Source organism: Mauremys mutica, chromosome 21 (genome assembly GCF_020497125.1).
Source record: "Mauremys mutica isolate MM-2020 ecotype Southern chromosome 21, ASM2049712v1, whole genome shotgun sequence".
Taxonomy (NCBI): domain Eukaryota; kingdom Metazoa; phylum Chordata; order Testudines; family Geoemydidae; genus Mauremys; species Mauremys mutica.
In genome coordinates, this window is record NC_059092.1 from 489883 (window position 1) to 513259 (window position 23377).

Below are 23377 nucleotides of genomic sequence, written 5' to 3' on the forward strand. Positions count from 1 at the left end.
AGCCAGAGGACACGGTGTCTGCGCCTGCTGCCATTGGGCCCTTCCTCTGTACAGATGGGCCACTCTCGGGAATTTTACAAAAAAAACCATTGGTGCTGAGGCGGGTTCATCTGAAAATCCCCCGGGAGGTCAGACTTCTGCCTGTGCCGCAGTGCCAGGAAGGCGAGCGGAGCTCTGAGACCCGCGGGTGGACGGGGCGGCGGGGCGCAGACGGGTGCCCCACAAGACCCTCACTAGACCCGGGAGCGCGAAGCTTCACGCGTGGGCGGGGTGCGACCCCGGCCTCGCGCTCCAGGGGCGCGTGGGGGTTTCCCGCGAGCCGCCCCCGCCCGGTGACTCAGCGCGCCGGGGGCGGTCAGACAAGGGCCGCTCCGAGCCCGGCGCAGGCAGAGTCCGCGAGGCGCTCGGCCGGGAAGGAGGCGCGGCCGTTCCGCAGGTAAGACCCGGCTCGGAGGGCCGCGGGCTCCCTGCGGGGCCATTCCGGGCTCTCCCGGCGGGGTGCGGCCTGGCTCACGCCGGTGTGTTGCCTTTCAGACGCAGGGAGACGCCCCGCCCCGGAGCAGCCTCTCGCCGCGGAGCCCATGGGACGCGGCCACTCTCCGCTGGTGACGGCGGCGCTGCTGCTGCTGCTGAGCCTGGCTCCGGCCGCCCTGACGCCCGCGCTCCCCCAGCTCTGCCCGCCCGGTAAGTGCCCCGGGCCGGCCGGGGAGGGGACCGGGACCGGGACCGGGCCGGGGAGGGGAGGGCGGAGGCGGCGCCCCGCTTCTCGCGGCTGGAGCTAGACAATCTCTCTGGCTCCTTCGCAGGCAAGTTCCTCGGCTGCGCGGACTGTGGGAAGAGCCCGGACGAGGTTTGTCTCGCCTGCCCCAGGGGCACTTTCTCCGCCACGGCCAGTGCCCGGGAGAGCTGCACCAGGTGCCGCCGGTGTGAAGGTAAGTGCTGCCCCGCCCCTGTCTGTAGCCCCGGCTGCCCGAATTACTGCCCGGACGGGTCTGCCCCGGGGGGCGTGGGGGGGGACCGGACGGGACTCTTTGGCCCTCAGGCCACATCTGGGTATGGCCATGGTACGGCGGCAATGAATGCTCAGGGACCTGGGGCTGAGGGTCTCCAGGGTGGGGCCAGAAACGAGGAGTTCAGGGTGCGGGCGGGGGCTCTGCGCTGGGACCCAGGGGTTTGGAGGGCAGGAGGGGGGATCAGGGATGGGGCAGAGGGCCGGGGAAGTGAGGGCTCCAGCTTGGGGTGCAGGCTCTGGGGTGGGGCTGGGGCTGAGGCGTTTTGGGTGCAGGAGGATGCTCCGGGCTGGGCCTGAGGGGTGCGGAGAGCAGGAGGGGGATCAGGGCTGGGGCTGGGGGGTGGTTCAGGAGGTGCAGGCTCCGGGTGGTGCTTACAGGGCCATCCCTAGCTATTCAGGAGTCTTACACAGCCATGGGGGTGGGGAGCCAGGCCTCTGGGGGGGGGGGGGGGAAATCCACCCCCCAGCACTCACTGGGGATGCAGCTGGGTCTCGGTCCCTGCACTCCCCCCCCCCCGCCCCCGATGATGAGTGCAAGCCTGGCCCTGCTGCAGTCCTAAGGGGTGGAGCAGGGAAGGGGTGGAGTGGGGGCTGGGCTGGGGCAGAGCAGGAGTGGGAAGAGGGGGGCAGGGGCTGGAGCAGTATGCAGCTGTGCAGGGCACCAGGAAATTTGGTGCCCCAAGTTTCCTGGTGCCCTATGCAGCTGCATACTTTACGTATGGGTAAGGACGGCCCCGGGGCGCTTATCTCAAGCAGCTCCATGAAGCAGCGGCATGTCCCTTCTCCACCTCCTACACAGAGGTGCAGCCAGGAGGCTCTGCTGCATGCTGTCCCATTTGCAGGTGCTGCCCCTGCAACTCCCATTGGCCACAGTTCCTGGCCAATGGGAGCTGCGGGGTGGTGCTTGGGGTGGGGGGAGTGTGTGGAGCAGAGCCCCCTGGGTGCCCCTACACATGTCGCTGCTTCCGGGAGCCATGTGGAGTGTCCCCTGACCCTGCTCCCTCCCCCCCCCCCCCCCGGAGCAGGGCAAGTGCCAGACCCCGCTCCCCAGCAGGAGCTTGAGGGCCGGATTAAAATGACTGGCAGGCCGGATGCGACCCATAGGTCGTAGTTTGCCCATCCCTGATCTAGTAGGTGAGTGAGCATAGCATTGTGTAGTATACATAGACATTGAACTGTAAATGGAATTGTTCAGCCTTGGAAGCTAAGCTAAGCGCACTGTTGGTACATGATTAATCATCTCTAGATCCATGGGCCTTTTAAACCACATATCTCTGTATGCTGTTCCCCCCTCCCCCCATGCAAAGTTTCACTTGAAAATAAAATTGTGGAAAGGTAGATATGTTAATATACCCCAGTTCTATGTTTTGTGTGAGTCAGAAGTGCATGGCTGTATTTTTGTGACTGTATTAAGTATGTAAGCAAAAATTTGGTCCCTAGCTGTCATAAGAGCTTTTATAATAAGGCCCTCAGCTGGGCTCAGTTTGGATACCCTTGTATTACTAAAAAGGATATACTGGCACTAGAAAAGGTTCAGAAAAGGGCAACTAAAATGATTAGGGGTTTGGAGAGGGTCCCATATGAGGAAAGATTAAAGAGGCTAGGACTCTTCAGCTTGGAAAAGAGGAGACTAAGGGGGGGGATATGATAGAGGTATATAAAATCATGAGTGATGTTGAGAAAGTGGATAAGGAAAAGTTATTTACTTATTCCCATAATACAAGAACTAGGGGTCACCAAATGAAATTAATAGGCAGCAAGGTTAAAACAAACAAAAGGAAGTTCTTCTTCACGTAGGGCACAGTGAACTTGTGGAACTCCTTACCTGAGAATGTTGTGAAGGCTAGGCCTATAACAGCGTTTAAAAGAGAACTTGATAAATTCATGGTGGTTAAGTCCATAAATAGCTATTAGCCAGGATGGGTAAGGAATGGTGTCCCTAGCCTCTGTTTGGTAGAGGATGGAGATGGATGGCAGGAGAGAGATCACTTGATCATTGCCTGTTAGGTTCACTCCCTCTGGGGCACCTGGCATTGGCCACTGTCGGTAGACAGATATTGGGCTAGATGGACCTTTGGTCTGACCTGGTACAGCTGTTAAGTTAACTTTTTTTAAAAAGTGAAAATCAGTTTGGTGCATCCATTTTACTTTTCTGGCCTGCACTCTCAGCTTGAATCCTCTGAAGAAAATCAGGCAGGAGGTCCCTCTGCTCATCACAGCCCTGTTATGATGTTTTAGGATGAGCTCATTTCTGTCCCAGATTCTTAGCGGTATGAGTGTCAATATGGGATATCTGTTTTTGCTCTACAGGAAAATTCAAATATAAAAGGGAGTGTTCTCCAACAATGGATGCAGAATGTGCATGTAAGGATGGGCATCGCTGTATTGGAAAAGACTGTTCTAAATGTGTAGAAAACTGTGGCGTAGGTCGGGAACCTCTTGAAGAAGGTATGGTGGCCTTTGTCCTGTTACTCTATGTAAAACTCTTAGGTGCCAATAATAGTAGAAAAGTCCAAGTGACTGTTTGCAGAATTGGGGCCTTATTGTATTATTTGCTGGTTCATTAGCTCAATAAAACTCCGTTAACATAGGTAGGGCCCTACCAAATTCAGTCCAAGTTGGTCAATTTCATGGTCGTAGGATTTTAAAAATTTTGTGATTTCAGCTATTTAAATCTGAAATTTGCTGTAATTGTAGGGGTCCTGACTGAAAATGGAGTTGAGGTGATGGGGTCGCAAGGTTATTGTAGGTAGGGGTGGAGTTGGGTACTGCTACCCTTACTTATGTGCTGCTGCTGGAGAATGGCCGCTGCTGGCTTCTGCACTGCTGCTGGCAGGTGCGCTGCCTTCGGAGCTGGGTTCCTGGCCAACAGCTGCTGCTCTCCAGCTACCCAGCTCTGAAGGCAGCACAGAAGTGAAGGTGGCAATACCACGACCCCTCTGTAACTCCCTTTTCGGTTAGGATCCCCAGTTTGAGAAAGGCTGGTCTCCCCTGTGAAATCTGTATAGTATAGGGTAAAAGTACACAAAAGACCAGATTTCATGGTGGGAGACCAGATTTCATGGTCCATGACGCATTTTTCATGGCTGTGAATTTGGTAGGACCCTAAACATAGGCCTTGGTCCTTTGGGATACCAGTGACAAAGAAAAGATACTTGCAGAACTCTGGAATAACAAGAATAGAGACATTCTGGCCTTGGGGCACAGCTCATAGTTGGATAGTTAATATATTTCCAGATACTGAAGAGTCAACAGAATTAGTCCTGTCAGCTCAAGTTCAGGGGCCTCAAGCAACTTGTTTACAGAGAAAGCCACTTATTAAAATATTCCCTTAGTTAATGTAAGACCTTTACCAATCCTTACACCTGTGTTTATACAAGCCATTGATGATGAACATTGATATATAAATGCTAAATTATTTTTGTTCAGCTATACAATAATGTGTCTTGCACCATTTTAAACTTCAATTTATATAAATGGTAACTCTTTGTATTTTTTCAAAGCTTGCCAAACTTGTCCCAGTGGGACATTTAACAATCAGACCAATGGTCCCTGCAGACAATGGACAAAGTAAGTACTTTTTAAAAAAAACAAGCGATATAGCTTTTGAGTCTGGGTTTAATTCATTTTCATACATCTTTTTTTTTTTTACATACTTAAGATGCCTTCCAGATAAGGTCCTGGTGAATGGGACTAATAGGAGTGATGCGGTTTGCGAACAAGCTTCAGAAATTATGACTCCATCCTCCATTTCCATCATAGTCCCTATCCATGGACAAGGTGAGTAATTACATAATAATTCCTCGCTAGAGTGAAATAGTTATAGCTTGCCTTAGAATTAAATAAACTATAGCTCTCATGCTTATAACCAAACTTAAGGGTCCTTTTATTTGTCTCCAGTCTCACAGCAGCAGCAACTCTGAGCAGTAAAAGCAAAAACAAAAGTAGCTCCTGTTGTTTAGGGACAAATAATCCAGCTGCTTCCATTGCAGGGGAGCTTTGCTCTGCAATCATTTTTAAGGAATGTTTTTGCTTCTTAGGGAAGGATCTTCAGGTGGTCACCGTCGGGATTGCTGTTACTGTGGCCGTGGTGGTATGCATAATGTTTCTGCTGCCTTTGTATGTGTGCTTCAGCATCTGCGACAAAAAGAAACTACCTGCTATGTTCAAGAAAAGTAAGACATGCTACCTACAAACTTCCTTTTCCTAGTGGTGGGCAAGAAGGCAAGAATCCAGGTTTCAGAGTTTCCTTGAAAGCCAGCAGCGTAGTTGAACTTTAATGACTGACTTTCAAAGAACACATTTTACTGTGAAAAGAAAATCAGGTTTTAGATTTTGATTATTATTATTATTTTTAAAAAAAATCAGGTTATTGGGAGGAAATTAGCTTTAGAAATGTTACAAAGGTGGTCTCCCGTGGCCCTTTGGAATTTGGTAGTGACTGGAGCTCGGTGAGTAATTTATTTTTTTGGAGTCAGCCAGCAAATTAAAAATCGGAACAAAAAATTGGTTCCGTTCAGAAAATATTCAGACTTTGAATGCAAATTGGAAGAGTCTATTTTGGATCATCTGTTTCTTTTGAGTCAGAAAAAGTGTGTGTCTCCATCCATGTCTGTCCCCTTTTAACCTTTATCCCAGTGATTTTAGTGCACTTGCACTAAAATATGGAGGAGAACCATATTTGAATCCAGACTGTGGAGCAGGGACTCAGACTCACATCTCCTCCCTCGCAAATGAGCATCTGAAGCACCAGGCTATAGGCTATTCTGTGTGGGTTGCTCTCAGTCTCTCCTGTTGAAGTTGTTCCACTTCATATTAACTACTTAAATATTCATTGGGTCAAAGAGAAAATGCAAATAACTTTATAGCCTGGTGATTAAGGCACTCACTTGGGAGGTAGGCTATGAAAACTTGAATCTTCTCTCTGCATGATTCAAAGTGGTGTGTCAAGTGCCCTAACCACTGGGCAAAAGGTTAGGAGGACAACATACAGACACACATGGGTTTCTGAAGCTGGCGCTGAAAAAGTTTTTGACCCAATTAGTTTTAGCTGGGAAATTCATGAATAGTTGCAGGTTCATCGAAACAGCATTTTTTGGAAACTAAACTATTTGGCCAAAAAATGTGACCCAGCTCTAGAGGTGGCACAATTTTGTAAAGATACAATATTTGACGGTTTCCTACCTGCCTAAGACCGACAACAAATGAAACCACAGGAAGCTCCCAGGAAATGACACTCTTAGGTGTACGAGTGGGACATCACCTGCACAATGTAGAGAAACCTCCTATCTTCCTCAGTATCTCTGCTTCTGTATGGGGAAGGACATGTTTACTTAGACAGGCATGAGCTAAGAACACAGTATGTTACATGCCACCTCAATCTGGGTTTTGAACTCCCAACAGAATGCCAGTCACAACATGCTAAGACTACTCCCTCCATGGGTTTAATTAGTATCTCATGGTTCTATGTATTTATGCACCTTGGAGGTATTTTGGAGTGTGTCTTGGCTAATCTTTTAATGTGTCTCACAAGTGACATGGAAGGAAACCCATCCTTTTGTCCACACCCTTTCCTGTGAAGCTTCCTGCAGCTGGAACTCCCTCCTTGACTTGGTCAGGCAAGCTTCAGTCCTCCCCTTCATGTCCTTCCTGAAAATGGATTTCCTCCAAAAAGCCTATAAACCCTACCTGTAGAGAGAGGATTTAACATGTTAGCTGAAAATCCAAAACATAAAATTTAAACAAATTGAAGGGTGGCACTCTTCTGCTTCCTCTTGATTCCACAGTCTCCCTGTGTTCTGCTACCTATTCCTTTGTTTATATTGTTTGTCCATTCAAATTGTAAGGTCTTTGGAGTATAGAACCTGTGTACACTATGTTACCATGTTGGCAATAAACTGTGTGTTTATACATATATACACACACACGCACACACTTTGAACTATCAGCTGAAAATAAAATCAGATATTTCAACCATGAGATGTTCATGGGATGGGTAAGAAAAGTAGAATTAACCATGTACATGTTCTGTTGTAGTCAAACAGCAGTTGACTAAGCCCTGGCTGGGATGATTTAGTTGGGAATTAATCCTGCTTTGAGCAGGGAGTTGGACTAGATGACCTCCTGAGGTCCCGTCCAATCCTGATATTCTATTATTCTAAATCTCTGCTGGTTATCTCCATTAGTAGAAATTTCATTAAAGAAACTGGTTTACGAGCAGGGCTTTGGAGCTGTGCTCCGGCTCCGCTCCAGCTCCAGGCAAAAACCTGCAGTTTCACTGCTTCACAGCTGCTCTGCGCTCCAGCTCCGGGCTCCACTCCAAAGCCCTGTTTATGAGTAAAATCAACCTTGCAGCTGATACATGGATTTATTCTAATCCATATATGAAACCTATTTGGTGCCATAGTGGTATTTCAATCTACAGAGGAAAGCAATATTGCTCTCTGAAGTCTGGAGATTCCATGCTGACAGCTCTCCTCACCTCAAAGAGAGCCTCCTGTGCATTGGAGAAAGCAAAGCACAATAGACTAACTTACCAGGAAATATCTTTGGAGAAAAAGGCAATTTCAGGTCAAATAACCTGAACAATTCTGAATAACTTGTTAACACCATGCAGTCATTGCTGAGGGAAAACGACATATGAATGATAAAAAATGCAATTCAAGTTAATCATCTCTTTCTGTTTAGTGAAGGTAACGCCTGAGCAATCGACTCAGGAGGAAGATGCCTGCAGCTGCCGCTTTCCAGAGGAAGAACAAGGAGACTGTGATGACTGTAGCAAATCCAAACTATTCAGGGATTCCTTGGTGCATTAGAAACTGGACTTTCTAAGAAAGCCAATTGTGATTCCCTTCCCTTTCAGAGCACAGGACCGGAGCCTGGTTACATAATTGGGTGGGGGAGGAGGTGGGAGTAGAAGTAGGTTAAGTGAATTTTAGAACTTACGGGCTGAACAATGCGGTCAGGGGTGGAAGCAGCAGGTCTCTCTCACTACATCACTGTCCTACAGACAGAAGAGTTGGGGTTTTTTTTGGTTTTTTTAAATAAACTCTTTTTAAAAATTAGCCCTTGTCAACATCTCAGATTCTAACTAAACTCTCTGGGCAGCATCTTTAAAATGAAAGCAAACTTGCTAACTTTTGTTCATATGCTGGGACTAATATTTCTAATATATTATGATTTGCCCTAGAGACTAAAAAGCATCAATAATACAGGAACCACAAGCCAAACTGGTCTTCTGTTACCTCTAGTAGAAGATGCCTATGCTATAGCTTACTTATTAAAGTTTGGGAGTGAGAATAATGTTCCTGAGTTACAGACTAAACACTGACTACAGCTAGGTACAGTGCAGGCAGCCAGCGTACAAGCTCTTTTTATGTCTGGAACTATAGCCCCTCCTAATTCGTGCTCAGCTATCATACTGATGGGTGTGGTATAAAAACCTAGACCCATACTATTTCAACTCCCAGAATGAACTTCTATATCCAGCCCTACAGAATGCTTTCCTAATCCAGTTTAGTTAGAAGTTAAAAGGAATATGGTAAGTCAGGTTGTCAGATGCCTCAGAACACCTTTTCTGTACTTTCCAAATAGCTGTTACATTGATTGGCTTTGTAGGTGGAGTGGCCACACTGGGGTGGGCAAACTACAGCCCAGGGGCTGCATCCAGCCCTTCAGACATTTTAATCAACCCTCGAAAGCTCCCGCCGGGGAGCAGGGTCCAGGACTTGCCCCACTCGAGCGCTCCAGTTGGAGAGCGGGGCCAGGAGCTTGCCACTGCTTCCAGGAGCTGCGTGGAGTGGGGCATGTCCCCCTTCCCCTTGCTACACATAGGGGAAGCCAAGGGGCTCCATATGTTGCCCCCCACCCTGAGTACCACCCCTGCAACTCCCATTGGCTGTGGTTCCCAGCCAATGGGAGCTTCAGGGGTGGCACCTGTGGATGGGGCAGCATGCAGAGCTGCCTGTCTGCATGTCCGTGTAGAATCCAGAGGGGGGGGGGACATGCTGCTGCTTCTGGGAGCTGCTTGAGGTAAGCACTGCCTGGAGCCTGTACCCCTGACCCTCCTCCCATACCCCAACCCCCTGCCCCAGCCCTGATCCCCCCTCCTGCCCTCTAAACCCCTTGATCTAATCCTGGAGCACCCTCCTGCACCCGAAACCCTCATCCCCAGCCTCACCCCAGAGCTCTCCCGGCACCCCAATCCCCTACACCAGCCCAGAGCCCTTCCCACATACTGAACTCCTCATTGCTGGATCCACCACAGACCCTGCACCCCCAGCCAGAGCCCTCATCCCCTCCCACACCCCAACCCCCAATTTCATGAGCATTCATGGTCCGCCATACAATTTCCATACCCAGATGTGGCCCTTGGGCCTAAAAGTTTGCCCCACCCCTTGGATACACTGTGACAAGTTAATTTGATCTGAGACCATGTGATTAGCGCAACTGGACTATATCATCCTTTTGATATTAGAATATTATCCTCTGATTTTTGGATATGTTAAATACGGTACATGCATTGCAGGTACAGTACATGTAAAATATAACTTGCTATGTTGCTAATTTCATAGGTAGAACTGAGGTTGGAAATATTTTCATGTCAGAAAGTGTATGTCTTGATCAGACGTATTGGAGCATGAGCTTTTGTGGGTGAATACCCACTTCGTTGGATGCATCCGACGAAGTGGGTATTCACCCACAAAAGCTCATGCTCCAATACGTCTGTTAGTCTATAAGGTGCCACAGGACTCTTTGCCGTTTTTACAGATCCAGACTAACACAGCTACCCCTCGGATACTTGTCTTGATCAGTCACTATTGCTTTTAATTTGAATAAGAATGGGAATGTGTATGTTTTAGTCATGGCATTGGCAGTGATAGCTGTACCTTTTTACAGAACCATAAATGTATATTATATTTTTTCATTGTGTTATTCAAAAATATAATGAAAGTCAACATGTCATGTAAAGACTAGTTTTGGTGGGTGTGTTTTTTAAACTAGGCAAGGTACATTTCTTCTGGCAGATGAATGAGAGCCCAGTCACTCCCTCCATGCAACAGAAGCCTTATGTAGCTCGGTGGTTTTGATTAAATTTGTATATAATTGATTACAAAGCAAAATGTAAGAAAAGAAGGGTCTGGAACTGAAGCCCTGCCTGTAAAGTTACATATTTACATTTATTTAAATAAGATTTTTTTAAAAATAAATAACTTTTCCTAAATTTTTTTTCTCCTCAATTAATGTGTTTTCAAACCGGAGAATGTGACGTTTACATAAAGTAATAGTTGCAGGTTTTAAGATGTAATGACCAAGGAGTGAAAAAACTTACCACCCTATTTATAAATGAACGTTTGGCTCTTGTAAGAAGTTCAGAATGTCACAGATTACTCTGTGATCAGTTTCTAATCTAGAACCTCAGCAATGGTATTTTCCCTGGAAACACTTGCATCAGTTGGAGTTTCACTCTCCAACAGAATCTGCATATCTTCAGGAACTTGACATTCTTATTCCCTTTTCCTTTCTTTCCCTGCGCGCACACACTACAGTACTTTTTCCAATCTGTTTGATGGATTGATTTTTTGGAGACAAGGTGGGTGGGGTAATATCTTTTATTGGACCAACTTCTGTTGGTGAGAGAGAGAAGCTTTTGGGCTCACAGAGCTCATTTCCACGTATGATTTATTTGGCATTAATGACGTTTACTTCTCACACCTAATTTGTGTCTTGTATGTTATGATGAGCATTTAAGCTCCATATAAAATTCCATTGAACTGAAATATAAAGTCCATGGGGCACATCCTCAGCTAGTAAACTGACCGAACAGGGCTATGACAGCTTAGGGGGCAGATTCTAGTAGAAAGTATTTCTAGGAATAAACATTCCTAGAAATTACTTATGCTTACTTTATGTTACATAAGTATCCTTCCAGTAAATTAAAGGCTAGTATGTGGGGCATTTAGTCAGTCAATTCTGGTGCTATGGAAAAGAATGAAAGCCAGAGCCAGTAAAATAAACAAGTGGCCAAGGAGTTCAGCTATGAGCCTCTTTTGGCTAACTTCTATTTAAAAAACTGCTGTTTTATTTAACTTGGAATGTGAAGGGCATAATGCATACATCTACAGGTAGGTTTATAAAAACAGCTTGAAATACACACTGAAATTAACACATGGTACAAATGCAAAGGAAGGTTCAGACCGCTACCAGGGCATTTCCTACAAGGGTCACAGTTCTTATTTGCCAACAGAACTGCTGAACAGCAGCCTGTGCTACTGTCCTTTATGAAAGGTGCAAGAAGCAGAAAATTAACACACATGAAAGTGTAAAACTAAAATCATTAGCACCAATTTTGTGGATCTAAAGGCAGAGGAGGCCTGGAATTACTTCAAGGCAAAGTTGCAGAAACTATCAGAAGCCTGCATCCCAAGAAAGGGGAAAAAATCATAGGCAGGAGTTGTAGACCAAGCTGGATGAGCAAGCATCTCAGAGAGGTGATTAAGAAAAAGCAGAAAGCCTACAAGGAGTGGAAGATGGGAGGGATTAGCAAGGAAAGCTACCTTATTGATGTCAGAACATGTAGGGATAAAGTGAGAAAGGCCAAAAGCCATGTAGAGTTGGACCTTGCAAAGGGAATTAAAACCAATAGTAAAAAGGTTCTATAGCCATATAAATAAGAAAACAAAGAAAGAAGAAGTGAGACCGCTAAACACTGAGGATGGAGTGGAGGTTAAAAAGATAATCTAGGCATGGCCCAATATCTAAACAAATACAGTCAAACTTCGCAATAACGCACCCCGCTATAACGCAAAATCGCATATAACGCGATCATAGGTTGGCTCCCCTTTAAGGCATAATACAGTACTGTACCAGTGGTCCCCAACACCATGGCAGGGGAGAGAAGCTGCAGCCCCGCGCCTGCCGGGGACAGAGAGCACCGGCGCCCGCAGCCTCGGAGTTCTCTGTCCCCGGCAGGTGGGGGGGCCGCAGCTCTTCTCCCGTGCTGGGCACTAGGCACTAGGAGCACTAGGCGGTGCACATCAATGCACCGCGTTGGGGACCACTGACAAACTGACTGGTTTGAAACCCAGCTATACCGCGACCCTGCATTTAGCGCAATGGAAGTTTTTGGACCCCAAACATCGCGTTATAGCGGGGTTTCACTGTACTTTGCCTCAGTTTTTAATGATGCTAATGAAGAGCTTAGGGATAATGGCAGGATGACAAGTGGGAATGAGGATATGGAAGTAGATATTACCACATCTGAGGTAGAAGCCAAACTCGAACAGCTTAATGGGACAAAATCGGAGGGCCCAGATAATCTCTTCATCCAAGAATATTAAAGGAACTGGCACATGAAATTACAAGCCCATTAGCAAGAATTTTTAATGACTCAGTAAACTCAGGGGTTGTACAGTACGACTGGAGAATTGCTAACATAGTTCCTATTTTTAAGAAAGAGGAAAAAAGTGATCTGAGTAACTATAGGCCTGTTAGTTTGACATCTGTAGTATGCAAAGTCTTGGAAAAAATTTTGAAGGAGAAAGTAGTTAAGGACATTGAGGTCAATGGTAATTGGGACAAAATACAACATGGTTTTACAAAAGGTAGATCGTGCCAAACCAACCTGATCTCCTTCTTTGAGAAGCTAACAGATTTTTTTAGACAAAGAAAACAGAGTGGATCTAATTTACCTCGATTTCAGTAAGGCATTTGATGCAGTTCCACATGGGGAATTATTAGTTAAATTGGAAAAGATGGAGATCACTATGAAAATTGAAAGGTGGATAAGGAACAGGTTAAAGGGGACACTACAACGGGTCGTACTGAAAGGTGAACTGTCAGGCTGGAAGGAGGTTACTAGTGGAGTTCCTCAGGGATTGGTTTTGGGACCAATTTTATTGAATCTTTTTATTACTGACCTTGGCACAAAAAGTGGAAATGTGCTAATAAAGTTTGCTGATGACACAAAGCTGGGAGGTATTGCTAACACAGAGAAGGACCAGGATATCCTACAGGAAGATCTGGATGACCTTGTAAACTGGAGCAATAGTAATAGGATGAAATTTAATAGTGAAAAGTGAAAGGTCATGCATTTAGGGATTAATAACAAGAATTTTGATTATAAATTGGGGATGCATCAGTTGGAAGTAACAGAGGAGGAGAAGGACCTCAGAGTATCGGTTGATCACAGGATGACTATGAGCCGCCAATGTGATATGGCCATTAAAAAAGCTAATGTGGTCTTGGAATGCATCAGGCAAGATATTTCCAGTAAAGATAAGGAGGTGTTAGTACTGTTATATAAGGCACTGGTGAGACCTAATCTGGAATAGTGTGTGCAGTTCTGGTCTCCCATGTTTAAGAAGGATGACTTCAAACTGGAACAGGTACAGAGAAGGGCTACTAGGATGATCCGAGGAATGGAAAACCTGTCTTATGAAAGGAGACTCAAAGAGCTTGGATTGTTTAGCCTCACCAAAGAAGGCTGAGGGGGGATATGATTGCTCTCTACAAATATATCAGAGGCAGGGCCAGCTCCAGGCACCAGCCGAGAAAGCTCGTGCTTGGGGTGGCAGATTCCAAGGGGCGGCTTCCGCCCAATCCTTTTTGGTTTGTTTGTTTGTTTTGCTTCACCGCTTCTACCGCCCCCACAGGTTTTTTGGGGTTTTTTTTGTTCGCTGCTCCAGCCGCCCTGTAGGGAGCGGGGCGCGGAGCAGGGCAGCGCCCTGCAGCAAACTCGGCAGAGCAGCCCCCGTCCTTCCCTCCCCGCCGACCGGAGCGGTGCAGAGCCCTCCCGGCAGGCGGCATGGTGAGCGCCCTGCTGTAGGAAGCCCTGGCCACCTCCCTTCTCGCTCTTCCCTCCTGCTGCCCGGGGCGTGCGCTCTGCTGCCCAGGGCACGTCTGCAGGGCCGGGAGTCCCCCTAAACCCGCGCTCCGTCCGCCCTGCAGGTTTTGGTTTTGATTTTTTTCCCCCTTCGTACCCCCCGCAGGTTGGTTTGTTTGTTTTTCCCCTTGCTGCTCCGACTGGCCTTCAGGTTTGTTTGTTTTTTTTTGTTTTTCCCCTTCGCTGCTCCAGCCCGGCCGACCCGCAGGTGTTTTTTTGCTTGGGGCGGCAAAAAAGCCAGAGCCAGCCCTGATCAGAGGAATAAATATCAGGGAGGGAGAGGAATTATTTAAGCTTAGTACCAATGTGGACCCAAGAACAAATGGATATAAACTGGACACTAGGAAGTTTAGACTTGAAATTAGATGAAGGTTTCTAACCATTAGAGGAGTGAAGTTCTGGAACAGCCTCCCAAGGGGAGTAGTGGGGGCAAAAGACATATCTGGCTTCAAGACTAAGCTTGATAAGTTTATGGAGGGGATGGTATGATGGGATAGCCTAATTTTGGCAATTGGTCTTTATTAGCAGGTAAACATGTCCAGTGGTCTGTGATGGGATGTTAGATGGGGCGGGATTTGAGTTACTACAGAGAATTCTTTCCTGGGTGCTGGCTGGTGAGTCTTGCCCACACGCTCAGGGTTTAACTGATCACCATATTTGGGGTCAGGAAGGAATTTTCCTCCAGGGCAGATTGGCAGAGGCCCTGGAGGTTTTTTGCCTTCCTCTGCAGCATGGGGCACGGGTCACTTGCTGGAGGATTCTCTGCACCTTGAGGTCTTTAAATGACGATTTGAGGACTTCAATAACTCAGACATAGGTTAGGGGTTTGTTACAGGAGTGGGTGGGTGAGATTCTGTGGCCTGAGTTGTGCAGGAGGTCAGATTAGATGATCATAACGGTCCCTTCTGACCTTAAAGTCTATGAACAATGTGCTTTGCAGTTCAATATGCTCCATATCAAAAACAACTCTATAGGAAATAAGGTCATCTCAAGTGAATAATGTCTGTAGCAAATCTATTTAACATATCTCAAAACTTTTACAGTATTTGAATGATCAATAGTGATCTGTGAAGTGTCTTTATAAAATATTAAAGTCTTAGCCATGGGCTCATGTACTTCCTAGAACATATTCCAGTAATACCTGCCTTTACTATGTTCACAATGAATGGCCTGTTCCCACTCTAGATCCCAAAGAAGCACATTATTGTGAAATAATCGTGCTTTTGAACAACCCCCATTTATCATCATGTATACAGTAGACATAGCTGAAAAGCTCCATTCCCTTGCAGCATGTCAGAGAAGTTTGCAGTATCACATGCAGTCTCCTCAACTTACATGACAGTCTTCAAGAGACATGTGAAGCTATTGTTCTCATCTTTTCAAGTTTAGTTTCTTCAATACTTCCTGGAAAATATTTTCAAGCCATTATTTTCTCCTCTTCTGAAAAAAATGAGATAAGTTTGTCCAAGCGGTATTGAGGAAAAGCAATTAGTTTGCACGTCTAGTCTCACTGCAGCTGTGCTGAAGTCTTAATTCTAACAAGATGAAATAAGGAATTCAGATCTAATCCCATCGGCAGGTAAACAAGTAATATCCTGTACAGTTGAATTTCAACTGCAATAGTATCATCACAGTTTGACTCAATAATTCATGATGGCACATCTAATTGTTTGAAACTATTTGCTCCCTAAAGTTCCTGGAAAAACGTGGCATGCAGACTTTTGGGTTCATCCCTGATTGTATTAACAACATGACAAATTACTTCTCTCAGAGTTAAACTTTCATCTAAAACTGAATTTTAATATACAGCAACTATGTTGATAAACTGTCCATTCATTAACACAGAGGAATAGCAACCTCACTGTGCATCCACCTGAGTTCAGTAAAAGGCTCCACCAAAGTAATAACGCAAACCTTGAACAGGGAAGAAATTGTATTATGTAAATCTAGCCATTGGTAATTAAGCCAGAAAGAAGGAGTCATCATTCAACTCACAGTTATGGGGAAGAAATATATTTTGTTGTTGCTAGAAGAAGTAGGCTGTAGGTGAAGGCTTTAGGATTCACTGCTGCTTACAACCTTCCTTCTTGTCCCTGGATTTTTGGTGTCCTAGCTTTTCAGGCTGACATTTGGTCGGTGAATAAAGGCAGGTCCGATGGCCATCAACTGGGACAGTGTGTGACTGGGCAGCTGCAAAAAGAAGGAATAGAATGAATAACTCCAGCTGTAATAGAAATGGCAGGAGGACTAAGCTGAGTCACTAGGTGTCAGGGGTTACAGGTGTAAATTCCTCATTTAAAAAGTGTTATTGGAAAGAATGGGAGAGATTCCAAGACCAGAAGGGGACCACTATGATCATCTAGTCTGAGCTCCTGTACAACACAGAACTAACCCAAAATCATTTCTACAGCATATCTTTTAGAAAAACATCCAATCCTGATTTAAAAATTGCCGGTAATGGAGTATCCACCATGACCCTTCATAAATTGTTCCAATGGTTAATTATGCTGTTAAAATTTATACTTTATTTTTCAATCTGAATTTTTTCTAGCTTCAACTTCCATTGGCACATGTTATAATACCTTTCTCTGATAGTCCAGAAAGCCCATTATTAAATATTTGTTCCCCTTGTAGGGACCTATAGATTGTAATTAAGTCGCACCTTAACCTTCTCTTTGTTAAGCTAAATAGAATGCGCTCTTTGCCTCTATCGCGATAAGGCAGGTTTTCTAACCCTTGAAAACATTCTTGTGGCTCTTCTCTAATCCCTCTCCAAATTTATCAAGATCCTTCTTGAATTAATGACACCAGAACTGAATATAGTATTCCTGCAGTGGTCACGCTAGGGCCCAATACAGAGGTAAAATAACCTCTCAACTCCTACTCAAGAGTCCCCTGTTTATACATCTCAGGGTTGCATTAGCTCTTTTGGCCACAGCATTGAATTCATTTTCAGCTGATTATCCACCACAGCCCACACACCATTTTCAGAGTTACTGCTTCTCAGGGTAGCATTCCCCCCCATTCTGTAAGTATGGCCTACATTCTTTATTCCTAAATATATACATTTACCTTTAATCATATTAAAGCAGATATTGTTTGCTTGCACAGTTACCAAGTGGTCCAGATTGCTCTTTATCAGTCATCTATCCTCATCATCACTCCTCCAATTTTTGTCAAGTCATTGTTTACAGGCAGAGTTCCTGTTTCCCCTTATATAATTTCTTCAAATTTGCCAAATGTACATTAGCAATCCAGTGCTGATGAGGAACCCTATCATAAGAGACCTGTGAGCATGGACTTTATACATAAGTAGACCTACCACAAACTATGGCACATGTGGGATATTAGGAACATTAGATTAATGAGGACTCAGATTTCACTTTATATAGGTAATAGAAAAAATTTGAAAATATCAGAGACAGACTCCAACACCACAGCTGCATGGACTGAAATGTGAGAGGACAGATGGTTTTACTAAGCATTAGCTTGTGGAGCAAAGCATGGCTAGGTATTGCTACCTTGGGAGCAGAATGCAAACACTTCAGCAGGTGGTTCTTTTTTCACTTAAAAGTTGGTTCCAGATCTTCAGCAGTCTTTTGAGGAACTGTTGCCTGTTAAAACATTGAAAGTTACTGCAGATTTACATACTTTTGCCTTTTTATTTGGATCTTTAGGATTTCATATTTGTACGTTTTCTTCTTCAAATGTCTGAAGACAGTTTCTGAGCTTACATGTTTACAGAACTAAGACAGCTAGTCATTTCTTATCTAGGCAACCTTGATCTGAAACTTGTAAGAGAGGACAGAAATGGAACAGTACAGCAAGAGTAACTCTTACTCCCACCTCATACCTTCTAGAAGAACATTCAGGGGTATCTTATTACCATGTCGTATGTATGTCCCTATTAGTGCATTCAGGTTGTTTTGTGGTGGGTTATAATATAGATTAACTTATTTAAGGTGAATTTTGCTGATTCAAAATTCAGAAGCGTCTCCTGAAATTGGAATGCTGGTATACCAAGATTTGGATTTGTCCCGTAACAACATTCAGATGGAGTTTACAAGAACACATTTCAGCTGCAACTTTAAGTATTTCTTGGTCTTTTATCTACATTGAGTGACTGATACATCAACATTGTACATTAGCTCAACTAGGGAAAGTACTGAGAAAATCGTTGAATATCTTGGATCTTTATTTCCTCAAACTACCCTTTGAACTGTTATGAACCTGAGATCCCATTGAATGAAAAGAGACTGCGGTAGGGAGAGAGCATTTAACTAGCTGGAAAATAACTCTTCTGCACAAGGCTCTACAACTTTACTCCCTCACAAGTATACAAGGCCCTAAAATAGTCCAGAATATATGTATAAGAGATTACAAGTCTGAAAAAAAACCACACCTACTTTGTTCTGTCTATTTTGCCTCCTTGGGTTGGCAAGTCTGACCTTTCCAGGGTCTGACTTCTGACTAGGGATCCAAGTACCTCAACATCTAACCATACCTCTTTATATTAAGACACTAAGAGTTTATGCTGACTTGATCTATAAGACAGAAGACAGGCAGCTCTGTGGTGTACATTGACCAAGGAGGAAGGTTATTAAGATCTATAGTGAGACCAAGTTTGAATAATTTGGTTCTTACAATTCTGTGTAGATTCATGAAATCCCCCCACTGGTATTAGGAACACACCATTGTATTTGAATTGTAACCTGCCAACACTTTGAAGGTAAGCTTTTGACCCTATGTTACTTATACTGTGTTTTATAAATGTTAGCTAATTAATCGTCATGACATCCCAGTGAGAGATGGATTATTATCCCCACTTTATAGCTAGTGGAACGGATACTAAGAGGTTCAAGACTTGTCTCACACCACACATCAAGTCAGCAGCTGAACTAGAGTAAGAATGCAGCCCGTGCTGCCTCCCCGATGAGCCCAAGGCTGAGAGCTAGCAAAGAATTTAATTTCAGCCCCATCTGTTATTTCTCATGTACTGGGAAAAAAGTCAGAGTTATTGAGTCCCTTGGGATACACCAAACAGCAGCACAATACAATAAGTAGAGGCACTGGGTGCAAACTGACTTTTGTGCTAATGATACTCCTTCCCTTCTGCCACACAGTTGTATGACTTGGCTTCCTGTTATTCAAAAGGCAAAGGATCATAAGTACATGCTACCCCAGATCCAAAAGTGCATCATTCCCAGGAGCAAACCATGGTCAGCACTGGCATGTGTCATATGTTCTGTCTGTCCATTTTAGATCACATGGCTACCAACAACATTGCCCTGGACAATCCCCTGGATGCTCAGAGTAGACACTCCTTGTCCTGTGCCACATTTGGCTGTCAGCATTATAGTTTCATTTTTTATTCAGACACAAGGTGGGTGAGGTAATATCTTTTATTGGACCAACTTCCTTTGTTATTTATTCATTTAAGGAAGTTGTAATTCAGTAGCTGAAATTCACGTCTGATCTTATCCCAAACAAAGCAGGGAATAGGGAAAGATCCCCTACCATTCCCAAGTAATGATACAACAAAGAACAGTTTTTCCTTACAAGGTAAATACGTCATGGGACTTTTCTTGAAACTAACCTTAATGTAATTCAGAGGAATTGCTCAACTCTAATAATGTTAGCAACTTTGTCAGAGACTAAAGGGGTCTGAAAATTGGGAGCTGGTTCTGAATTAAGGCCTCTAAGTTAATTCAAATAAATAGAGTTTACCATTCTTTCATCCCACAGCTAATGTTAGAATTCATTTCAGCCACTGACTGCATAATGGAAATTGCTGCAGGTTGCTTTACACCGCTGTTCCCTCAATGTGGGTGTTTTGATCCTCTGGTAGGTGTCTGCCCAATAGCACTATGTGATGAAATCTTTCCTTTCCGGGGGTGGTATCACTCAGACCAGCGAGCTTGTTAGCTAACCACCACAGCTAGAGAGCAAGTGTGTGCAAGAGGCTACAAGCACACTCAGCCTTATGATCTCAGCTGCAATCACCTCTCTGTCTACTACCATGACATCCACATTAGACCTTTAAAGGTTATGGGTGTTAAACAGCCCTCCCTCTAACCTGAAGGTTATTAGGGTGGCATAGTTCAATGGCTGGCACCAATTTAAGGTTTTAATTTGAAACAGAATTTTTCAGGAATAGGAGAATTTGAGTTATCAAAATAAATTTGTAGCCATTAACCAGGCTGACCAATTAAACTCTATTCTCGCCTCCAGATCCATGTAAGAAGTGTCCAGTGTCTACTTATTGAACCAGACAAATAGATGCATGCCACAGCTCAAAGAAACACATGCCATTCTTTGCTGCTTCAGTACATCTGGAGAACTTTGAACAGAGGTCAGCTGCTTGGATTCCTCACTAGCCCTCAGAGAGAAAAGGGTCAGCAGTAAGCATTACCAGCTCCTCATTTGGCTGAAGTTTCTCTTAATTCCTTGTTTTTTCCTACCCCACTCTCCTGCTGGGTCGCTTCTGCCCGAGTCTTTGGTTCCATCAGCTGAGGATATATTCGCATGAACTCCCTTAGAATAGAACATCACCAATTCTTCCAGTGAATAAAGCACTGAAGCTTGACTCCACTTGGCATGGACAGCACTAGATTATGTGAATTACATCTTTGTAATTACTGTGAACAGCTGTGCTGGTAATTGTGTCAACTGTGCACTGGAGCTGCAAAATGAAAATCAGGGCTTGCCAGAATATGGAGATTGCTTTGTAGGAAATGAAGGGGATTGGTTATTTTATTTTTGAACTGGTGAGGAGCAGAGAAACTTTCAAGCATTTTGCTTATTTTTAATTTATATTTTTCCTATACTAACCTCCACAGCTTGTTCTGATGCCCTGATCTGTCAGGCATCTCCTCTTCTCTGGTCAGTAAGCCCTTAGGGGAATTTTGTTTCCAGCACCTACCTTACAAAAATATTTTTGGGACAGATAGGATAGAACCCTTGGGACAGATTTCCAAGTTACTTTGTTTGCTGTAATTATAAAAGCACAGAGGACTCTATATACTGTCTTCAGTCTCATTAGCTAGGTCTTCTTGCGACCTGGAGTATTTTGTCCAAGTGGTAGATACTTAACATGTTACCTTCTTGTCCTTGCTTCTCCTTGGCTCAGATAAGTTGCTCCCCTCATCACTGTTCTCTGTCTCCAGGTTTGTCTCATGGGATCTCCACTGGGCTTTTAGTTCCTGGTTCTGCATATATCTAGCAATCTCCTGGAGTGTCATGAGACAGGATGTGAGAGAACGTTAGTTCTCATTGAGCACATAAACATGGTTTTAAAGGTCCAGCAGCAACATGGACAGAGATACAGACATGCAAACACTAAGGGATTGTCCTTAACTACTGCCTACAACAGATAGGCAGTCCTGCATCTACCACAGGTCAAGGTGCATTACACAGGATTTCATGGACAGCTATAAAACAAACAAACTTTCTGAAAACCTTCTCACCCCAACAGGAACATGACTTTTGGCATAAAGTCACCAAATTCAGGCTTTGGTGACCCAAGGTGCAAAGTGAGTTATAGGGTCAAGGACTTCTCACTGAGAAACACCCTGCCACTAGTTTGATCCCATTTACACCAGGAGGCTGTTAGCTTGGATGTCTTGGGCAACCACAACTACTGAGGAGGGCTCAGGCAGGTAGGATCCAAACCATTTAGGACTTTTTAGATTGAAGCCAATAGCATCAAATCGGAAGTCACCTGGCAGCCAGTGCACCTGGCAGAGCTAACATGTGATGTGCTCTTAGCAGGAAACACATTGCTTGTTAAGTGGGGAGCTGATTCTTCACTAGCTGCTACTTCCAACTAGTTTAAGTGTGAAGCCCCATCCAGCCAGCATTGCACCCAACTAACCTTGAGATGACAATGCATAAGTAACCATAGCGAGCTCTGGATCTGAAAGGAAAGGACATAACCTGCTTCCCAAGGGCAAATAATCTTATCCACAAACATAAATTCAACTACCATCTCTATGGAGATGACTCACAGATCTACCTCTCTAGCCCAGACTTGTGTCCTTCTCTCCAAACTAAAATCTCAGCCTCTCTGACATCTCCCTGTGGATATGTAGCCATCAACTCAACTAAACATGCTAAAACAGAGCTCTTAATTTTCCTCCCCGCTTTCTCAATCACTGTGGATAACACCACCATTCCACCAGACACTCAGGCCTGTAACCTCAGTGACATTTTTGACTCAGAGCTCTCGCTAGGTCCTCACACTCAGGCTGTGTGTAAATCTTGCAGATTCTTTCTGTATGATCTCTCTAAGATGCAGCCTTTTCTATCCATCCACACAGCTAAAAACTCTTGTCTAGGCTTTCATCATCTTGTGTCTCAACTACTGCAACATACTTTAATCCTTTTCTCTAGCCTTGACAAATGCAGTCTTGCCCCACTGATATCCATTTGGAATATTGATGCAATGATCATTTTCCTAGCCTGTCACTTTGACCATGTCACCCCTATCTCTACATCCTTGTACTGGCTCCCTCGTCTCTACTGCATCAAACGTAAGCTGTTTGTCTTCACTTTCCAGACCTTTCACAACCTATCCCCTTCCTAGCTATCATCTCTCAGAGTCAGCTCCTACCTCCAATTGGCCACTATCACTCACTCGTTAAAATTTTCAAACAAGTATCTTTGTTATCTCCCATACTGATTTGTACACTTGAGAGAAGCTCTTGGTAAATGCCTGTAAAACTAACTCATCCAACCTTCTTCTGAATCCTCTCTTAACACTCTACTTTGTTGTGTGAGGCCTACAAAAACTTGACAATGGTTAGGCTCCTGGTGTGCTGAGAACACTGCCTATCATGCTGACCAATCCTCTCTCTCTGTTCCTTGTAGTCCCCAGTCAGTCGGTGTCTGTCTGTCTCTTGCCTTAGACTGTAAACTCCCTGGAGCAGGACCATCTTCTTATTCTGTGTTTGTACAATGTATAGCACTACGGCAGGGGTGGCCAACCTGAGCCTGAGCAGGAGCCAGAATTTACCAATGTACATTGCCAAAGAGCTACAGTAATACGTCAGCAGCCCCCCCGAGCTCTCCCCCCCCCGTTCCCAGCACCTCCCACCCACTGGCTGCCCCGCCTCCCCCTCCGTCCCTGCACCTCCCGATCAGCCGTTTTGTGGCGTGCAGGAGGCTGGTGGGGGAGGGGAGAGGAGTGAGGGCACGGCAGGCTGAGGGGAGGGGGCCTGAAGGGGTGGAGTGGGGGCAGGGCCTGTGGCAGAGGCCAGGGGTTGAGCAGTGAGCACCCCCGGCACATTGGAAAGTTGGCACCTGTAGCTCTAGCCCCGGAGTCGGTGCCTGTACAAGGAGCCGCATATTAACTTCTGAAGAGCCGCATGTGCACTATGGGATCCTGGTCTAGAACTAGGACTCCTAGGTTCTACAATAATACAAATAATAGATAACAATAAGATAGGTACTTGGCAACTGCTGCTGCCAGGACAGCCAGGAAC

At 45.0% G+C, this 23377-nt stretch overlaps 1 protein-coding gene and 1 long non-coding RNA gene across 9 annotated transcripts in view; one reads left to right on the plus strand and one right to left on the minus strand.

The window, feature by feature from the left end:
- Positions 1–161: 161 nt before the first annotated feature.
- On the plus strand, positions 162–9112 carry TNFRSF9 (TNF receptor superfamily member 9). Of its 2 annotated transcripts, XM_044995979.1 has the most exons (8): positions 162–436; positions 535–684; positions 807–932; positions 3323–3460; positions 4516–4582; positions 4674–4792; positions 5053–5187; positions 7700–9112. In XM_044995979.1, the coding sequence occupies exons 2-8, from the start codon at positions 582–584 to the stop codon at positions 7825–7827; spliced, it is 816 nt and encodes a 271-aa protein (XP_044851914.1). In that variant the 5' UTR covers positions 162–436; positions 535–581; the 3' UTR covers positions 7828–9112. The 2 variants fall into 2 exon arrangements, with proteins under 2 accessions (XP_044851914.1, XP_044851915.1); XM_044995980.1 differs by lacking the exon at positions 162–436 and having other exon boundaries at positions 511–684.
- LOC123354210 overlaps positions 5319–23377 on the minus strand; it is a 53418-nt gene continuing 35359 nt past the window's right edge. For 5 of the 7 annotated variants that reach the window (XR_006574674.1, XR_006574668.1, XR_006574673.1 and 2 more), the window contains 6 exons: positions 20996–21124; positions 17417–17509; positions 15891–16085; positions 15231–15335; positions 6493–6700; positions 5319–6321 (listed from right to left, as the gene is read on the minus strand). This is a non-coding gene — a long non-coding RNA (uncharacterized LOC123354210). The remainder of the gene's footprint in view (positions 6322–6492; positions 6701–15230; positions 15336–15890; positions 16086–17416; positions 17510–20995; positions 21125–23377) is intronic. The other 2 variants (XR_006574670.1, XR_006574671.1) reach the window with 2 other exon arrangements.